At 49.6% G+C, this 7110-nt stretch overlaps 1 protein-coding gene across 1 annotated transcript; it reads right to left on the bottom strand.

The window, feature by feature from the left end:
- Positions 1 to 4730: 4730 nt before the first annotated feature.
- Positions 4731 to 6859, bottom strand: LOC145139058 (uncharacterized). Its single transcript, XM_079073013.1, has 3 exons — positions 6836 to 6859; positions 5805 to 6638; positions 4731 to 5225 (listed from the first exon to the last, which is right to left on the bottom strand). Exons 1-3 carry the CDS (start codon positions 6857 to 6859, stop codon positions 4731 to 4733), a joined length of 1353 nt encoding a protein of 450 aa, XP_078929139.1.
- Between the last annotated feature and the right edge of the window lie 251 nt (positions 6860 to 7110).

Raw genomic sequence — 7110 nt, 5'->3', positions numbered from 1 at the left:
TGGACTCAGAGTGTTGGGTCGGACGGAGGTAGTTTTGCAGACTACCGAAAAGATCCAGCAGATTAGACAGCGACTACAGACCGCCCAGAGTCGACAAAAGAGTTACGCTGATAGACGCCAATCGGATTTGGAGTTTCAGGTTGATGATATGGTACTCTTGAAGGTCTCACCCTGGAAGGGCGTGATTCGCTTCAGAAAAAGGGGAAAGTTGGGTCCCCGCCATATTGGGCCGTTCAGGGTCATCGCCAGGATTGGTAAAGTGGCGTACAGGCTGGAACTACCGGATGAGCTCAGCCAGATTCACAACACCTTTCACGTTCCGCAATTGCGAAAGTGCATTATGGACCCGGAGGCAGTGGTGCCACTGGATGACATTCAGGTTGATGAGTGCCTGAATTATATTGAGAGGCCGGTTGCCGTTTTGGAAAGGAAAGTGAAAGTCCTGCGCAACAAGGAGGTTCCGTTGGTGAAGATACAATGGGAGCATCGGAGGGGATCCGAGTGGACATGGGATTCGGAGGCTGAGATGCAGGAGCATTACCCGGAGTTATTCACTACAGCAGACTTCAAGGACGAAGTCTAAGTTAAGTGGGGGAGAATTGTAGCACCTCAACCGTCAGGTATCATTATTATTCCATTTAGATTTCATGTCTTAAGGTCTACTCGACGAGTTGATGCTGTGACTCATCGAGTAGCAGCGGGTCAGGACACGTCATTTAATGAGTGACTCGGCGAGTCGGCATGGGGACTCGACGAGTAGGAGCTGGCAGAGGAAACCCTTAATTTCAGGGTTTTTGCACCCTATATATTGGACCATTAGCGCCTCCCACTGTCCTCTATCACCCCTTGAGAGCCAGAAACCCTAATTTCCGTGAGTGTGAGCTTGGAGAGTGTTTTGGAGCTTTGGGAAGTGATTTTTGTGAAGGAAACTTGTAGATCAAGAGGCTAGCATCAAGTATTTCGTGTGGATCCAGAGTCTACTTCAGCTTGGGCACGTTTTGGAGGTAACAAGTTGTTACCTTGACCTTTTCTCTATTAGAATCTTTCATATGTGAAGATTGATGTGACCTAGTCAGCGGCTGGATTAACACCGGTGGATCAGGTTACTCGTTATCCCTGCAAGATCACAAGAAAGAGAGGCCGTCAGCCTTTTTCCGGGAGGGTGCTCCCGGAAGAACGCTCCGACGGTCAAGTTAGGAGATATCTAGGGTTTTTGGTTTCTTCTTTTGGAGAGAAGAGCTTACCTCATGAGTCCGAGGGTGCATCCTTTTATACCTAGCGCTCCTGCCTAGTCCGTACTGGACATGATCACTTTTTGGGGAGACAAGATCAGAGGCGCTGATTGGAGGATCGTGCATCCTCAACCGTCAGGGCGCTCTTATTGGCTCTGGCGGTAATGGTCTGATCCATTGTTTGTCCCCTGATTGTCTCTTTTGTCTTGGAGCTGGGAGCGTTCTTCAGCGGGCGCGAGCCCTTCTCCTGGGCATCCTGTCCCCAGAGGCGCTGGCGGGCACTGAGCCCGCTGGGCTTAGCCCGGCTGGAACGCTCAGCGTTTTGGCTAGGCGCGATTCGGTCGTGCCGTATTAGGCATGTCATCAAGTCCCCCATTCCGGTAGCCGTAGCGTTGCAGCGCTAGTTACGGCGTTCCGGGCTTAACTAGCTTACACGTGTTGGTTTTTCTTTACCCGCCGTTCCGCCCTTAATGGCGATGTGACTGCGCATGATGGCTGGCAGTTACGTCATCGTGTCAGACATTTTAAATGCCCCGCCCTTTCCGTTCCTTTATAAAAACACTTATAGGGTTTCCTTTTCGTCTTCACCCTTCCTTTATCCTTCTTCGTCTTCCTTTCTGTGAGTTTTTCTCTTTTCTCCTCCTTTATGGCTAGTCTTCCTGGTATCGTTCCCTCCGCCGCTGAATACCACCAGCTTGAAATTTCGTATGGCTTGTCATCTGTGGAGGGTGTGGAATTTCCTTCTCCGGGTTCTAGCATCTCATCCCCCCCTCCTGGAAAAATCGGGGTTTATTTGAAAACCTTAGACGCCAGTATCTGCTTCCCGTTGACGGACTTTCAGGAAGAGGTTCTACAGAAAGATGGCTGTAGTTTGTAGATGCTGACCCCAAATGTCGTTAACAAAGTGGTAGCATTCGAGATGATCTGCAGGGCCAATGGCTATCTTCCCGATTACTTTGTGTTTAAGTATTTCTTCAGATTCTGCGTCACCGGAGATAAATGCACCTTTTCAGTCCGGCGGGGGGGGGGGGGGGTGGCATGCTTTAGTTCCCGACGGACGAACCCCCAAGAACTGGCAGGATAAGTGGCTATGGGTGAATCAAGAACTGGTTGGGAACGGTCGGTATCGTGCGAATACTTTTGCTGATACCATCCCTAAGCTTTTCCCCCACAACCAGGGAGTTGTTGATTACCTTAAGAGCGTCCAAGTATATCCTGAGGACTACTCTGAGGCCCTCCTTTCTGGTGTAGGGATGAGTCCCTCTTGGAGGCGACGTGGCAAAATGGCGGCGTTCTTTTGCAACGTTGACGGTAAGTGCTTTGCTTGGATTTCTCCTTTCCTCTTTTTGTTCTCCCTCTTCTCTTTTTTTTTTGATACTTCACGTTCTGTCCTTCCCAGATGCTGAATCTTCTTTGTCTATGGATGAGGTCCTCCAGAAACGCTACCGGGGCAAGTTGGAGTACCGCGAGGTGGATCTAGTTGACCGACTCCCTCCACCTCGCCAGTTCGTCCAGCTTGCTTTGACTACTGCTCCTTCTACCTCCCCCACAGGTGAGTCAGCGTCGGAGACGAATCCCTTCCATGTTCGCCCTATTTATGCTGTTATGCCTCTGGGTAGTACCCTCTCCTCTTCCATGGAGAGTAGCGAGGATAGCAAAGAGGGTATCATTGCTGACGCTCGGCGTATGCAGGCGAAGAGAAAAGCCGTCTTGGCCATGGGTGAGCCGATTACCGGCGCACCTACTGCTGCCAAAAGAATTCAGACCAGGCGTAGCTTTTCTCGCCTGTTGAGTTCTATGGCTTCCATTCCAACCGGTGTGGTTGTGATCCCCGATGACGACGCGCAACAGTCCGAGGGGATCCATGGGGTGCGTGATCAGCCCGTTGTTTCGTCTATCTCTCCTTTACCTGTTCCGAGTGTTCCGTTTCTCCCTTCGAAGATTTCTCCTGTCAAGGACTCTAGTGATCCAGGCCAGGTGTCACTCCCTTTGGGTGGTGTTACTGGGGAGAGTTCTGCCAGGCCCCCTGTCTTTGCCCCTTCGTGGAATCTCCACAATGACTCCCGGTTATCTGTTCGTGCCAACGCTCTGGAGTTCTCTCGCCATGCTTTTCCTCCTGCTGCAGTTAGTGACATGGAGGCTATGGGTAATCCTGCTCTTGCCCACAATATGGCTTACGCCGCCGCGCAAGCCATGTTTTACCTTGTTGCCGGCTCCCGACGCATCCACTCCCTTAGCGAGATGGAGGCCACATGCGAGTCGCGCGTGGTGGGGCTGGAGCGTCGCATTGGCGAGCTTGGTGAAGACCTCCAACTGGCTGAACAAAAGTGTCAGCTCCTTGTATCTGAGAAGGCTATCCTTGACGAAGCTAGAGCCGTTTTGGAGGCCAAGGTCGACTCCCTTACTCAAGTGAATGAAGGCTTGATGATTCAAGTGGAAAGTCTTGAGCGCGATGCTGTTGATCGTGACAAGTTAATCTCTTCTTTGCAAGCAGATGCGGGTGATTCTCGCCGTGATTTGGATTGGTTAGTGCGTGTGGGTGTCGTTCGTATTGTGGATAAGTTGATTGAGCATCCGGATTATACGAATGCTATAAGTCTCATTCGACACGCTGCTTTTGTGGCTGGGATTGAATCCGTTCAGAAGGTGACCGATGGAGCTGGGTCTGATGATGCTGGTGCTCGTCTTCCTTCCACTGGTCCGGTGGTTAGCGTGAATGATGCTTTGTTATCGTTTGCGAGTATGGATCATGCATCTTTATTGGGCTTGGGAGATTTGGATATTGGGGGCCTCTGGGAGTTGTGTTCTTTCTCTGGTTCAGAAGGTACCCCTGAGGATATGGTGGTTCGAGGTGATGAAATTATGCAAGTGAGCGAAGGTGATGCTGGTCAGGGTGGGCAGGGTATTGAGGATGATGGTGACCATGATATTGGGGTGGGAGGTGAGGATGTGGTGGTGGGAATGGTTGTTGGCGATGGACACAATGGTGATGAAAACAAAGATGCTCCGGCATCGTGTGCTACCCCTCCTGGGGCGTGAAAATATTCTCTATGGTTGTTTTAGTTTTTTTTCTTTTTTGTTGTTTTGATCTGGACACGTGATGTATGGGTTTTGCTAAAAATTTACTCTTTTGATTACATGTAAAAACGTTTGGTGTACTGGGTGTCCAGTTGCATGCTCTAAGCATTGCTTTCTTCTAATGGTATTTTGATGCACTGATCATTTTATTTTGCCCACATTAGTATTGACACGCTAAGTGTCACGGCTGGGTTTTCTAAGCACCCAACAATAAAATTCAATGTTTTAAGTATTTAATCACTTCAAGATTTAATACACTAAGTATTAAAATTTAGCATATCAATCATTCGATTACATTAACTGTGGGCTCCAATACACTAAGTATGAGAATCATGTCTCTGAGCATGAAATCAAGTACGCTATGTACTTAAAAATGTGGTATGCTAAGCACGACGGTGGACAACTAGGGCTATTTTTCCCTTAAAAGAAAAACTTCTTCAAGTTTCTGGCGTTCCATGTTCTTGGTATCCGTCTCCCTTCCACTGTTTCCAATACATACGCACCATTCCTATTCGCTTCTTTGATCTTATTCGGGCCCTCGCATACTGGGACCAGCTTGCCTTGAGGTTGGGTTCGACTTGCCTCATTTCTTCTCAGCACGTACTCGCCCACTTTGAATGCTTTCTCCTTCACCCTCTGATTGTAATATCTTTCTGTTACGCGCTTGTACGCAGCTTGGCGTATCTCCGACTTCTCGCGTCTCTCTTCGAGGACGTCCAGATTCAATCTTAGGTCTTGGCCATTGCTTTCTTCATCCGCATTGACCGCTCTCAACGTGCCAACAGTTATCTCCAATGGAAGTATAGCCTCCGTCCCGTATGTTAGGCTGAACGGGGTCTCCCATGTGCTCGTTCGTGGAGTGGTTCTGTACGACCAGAGTACTGCCGGTAACTCCTCTGCCCAATTCCCTTTTGCCTTACCCAACCGTTACTTGATGCCGTTCACAATGGTTCGATTGGACACTTCTTTTTGTCCATTAGCCTGTGGATATGCCACTGATGTGAACCGCTGATTTATCCCTTTACCGGCGCACCATTCTCTGAAAGGATTTTCAGCAAATTGTAGGCCATTGTCACTGACGAGCACCTTAGGTGTTCCAAACCTTGTCATGATATTTTTCCATACAAACTTTATCATGTGTCTTCCTGATATACACGCTAGCGGTTCTGCTTCAATCCACTTTGTGAAATAGTCTACCGCCACCACCATGTATTTCAGCTTTCCAGGTGCCTCCGGGAACGGGCCTACAATGTCTATGCCTCATTGGTAGAATGGCCATGGGCTGGATATGTTCTGCAGTGGTACTGGCGGGTTTGCTTGGACTGGAGCGTAAGACTGGCATTCTCCACACTTCCTAGTCACTCCCAGCGCATCTTGGTGTACAGTGGGCCAATATATTCCCATCCGGAGCACTTTACCCGTTAAAGCTCTGGCTCCCTCGTGCGCGCCCGCCTGACCTGCGTGCGCCTCTTGTAGCGCCTCCATCCCTCTAACCTGATGTACGCATTTCAACCACGGTGCCGTGAACCCTTTTCGATACAGCTCCCCGTTTATCAATGCATATGAGGGCGCCTTTATTCGTATCTTCCTGGCTTCGCTGTGGTCGTCTGGTAACACTACCCTTTGCAAATATTCCATAAATGGTGTCATCCATGTGGGCCCGGTAGTTGTCAAGGTATTCACCTGCTGCTCATCTGTACTTCTTTCCCTGAGTACTTCTACCAAAACCTTCTTCGATAGATGATCGAAACATGTGGATGCCAGCTTGCTTAAAGCGTCTGCCCTTTTATTCTCGCTCCGAGGTATTTGCTTGATCGTGAACTGTCTGAAGGACCGGATCAGTTGTCTCACCATTCTCACATATCTTTCCATTCTCTTATCTCTTGCCTCAATACTTCCGTTAATTTGGTTCGCGGCCAACTTCGAATCTGTCAGGGCTGTTACAGCCTTCGCCCCCATTTGCTTGGCTAAGCGCAACCCTGCGAGCAAGGCTTCGTACTCCGCCTCGTTATTCGAGGTGTGGAAGTCGAACCGGAGAGCGTAGATCACTTCATCTCCCTCTGGGCTAGTCAATATTAAGCCTGCACCCGAGCCTTCCCTGCTGGACGCCCCATCGGTGTATAGCGTCCACGAGTGGTCGTTGGCTGGGACCTCCTCTACCGCCCAGATTCTTTCCTTGGCTAAGTTTCCTTCATCTGGAATTTCGAGCAAGAAATCAGCCAGTGCTTGTCCCTTAATGCTTGTCCTTAGACGATAGCTTATATCTTGCTCCCCCAGATCGATCGCCCACTTTGCTAGCCGACCCGATGTTTCTGGCTTGAGCAATATCTGTTTGATGGGGCAATTTGTTAGCACCTCTATTTGGTGAGCCTAGAAGTAGCGCCTCAAACGTCGCGCCGCGTAAATGAGTTCCAGGGCCAGCTTTTCCAGGGTGGGGTAATTGAGTTCAGGACCCTGTAATGCCCTACTCACGAAATATACTGGCTTCTTCCTTCCCTTTCTACGGTCAACACCGAGGATATCACCTCGTTTGAGGTTGAGAAGTACATTTGCAGTATTTCCCCTGGGACGGGGCTGGCCAGTGTAGGTAGCTTGTGTAGTGCTTCCTTAATCTTCTGGAGCGCTTCTTCCGCCGCGGATGTCCATTGAAAGTTGTTATTTTCAATACAACCCTTCAGCGTATGGAAAGTGGCATGGCCTTGTCAGCGGATTTCGAGATGAATCTACTCAGAGCCGTGAGCTTCCCATTCAAACCCTGTGCGTCCCTAAGAGTGCCTGGGGGTGGTGTCTCCATAAACTC

The sequence above is a fragment of the Lactuca virosa genome, chromosome 9, assembly GCF_052849685.1.
Source record: "Lactuca virosa cultivar CGN04683 chromosome 9, Lactuca_virosa_CGN04683_v6, whole genome shotgun sequence".
NCBI classification, from domain to species: Eukaryota; Viridiplantae; Streptophyta; class Magnoliopsida; order Asterales; family Asteraceae; genus Lactuca; species Lactuca virosa.
Note: the sequence above shows the minus strand (reverse complement) of the source record. Positions and strands in the feature narration are given on the sequence as shown.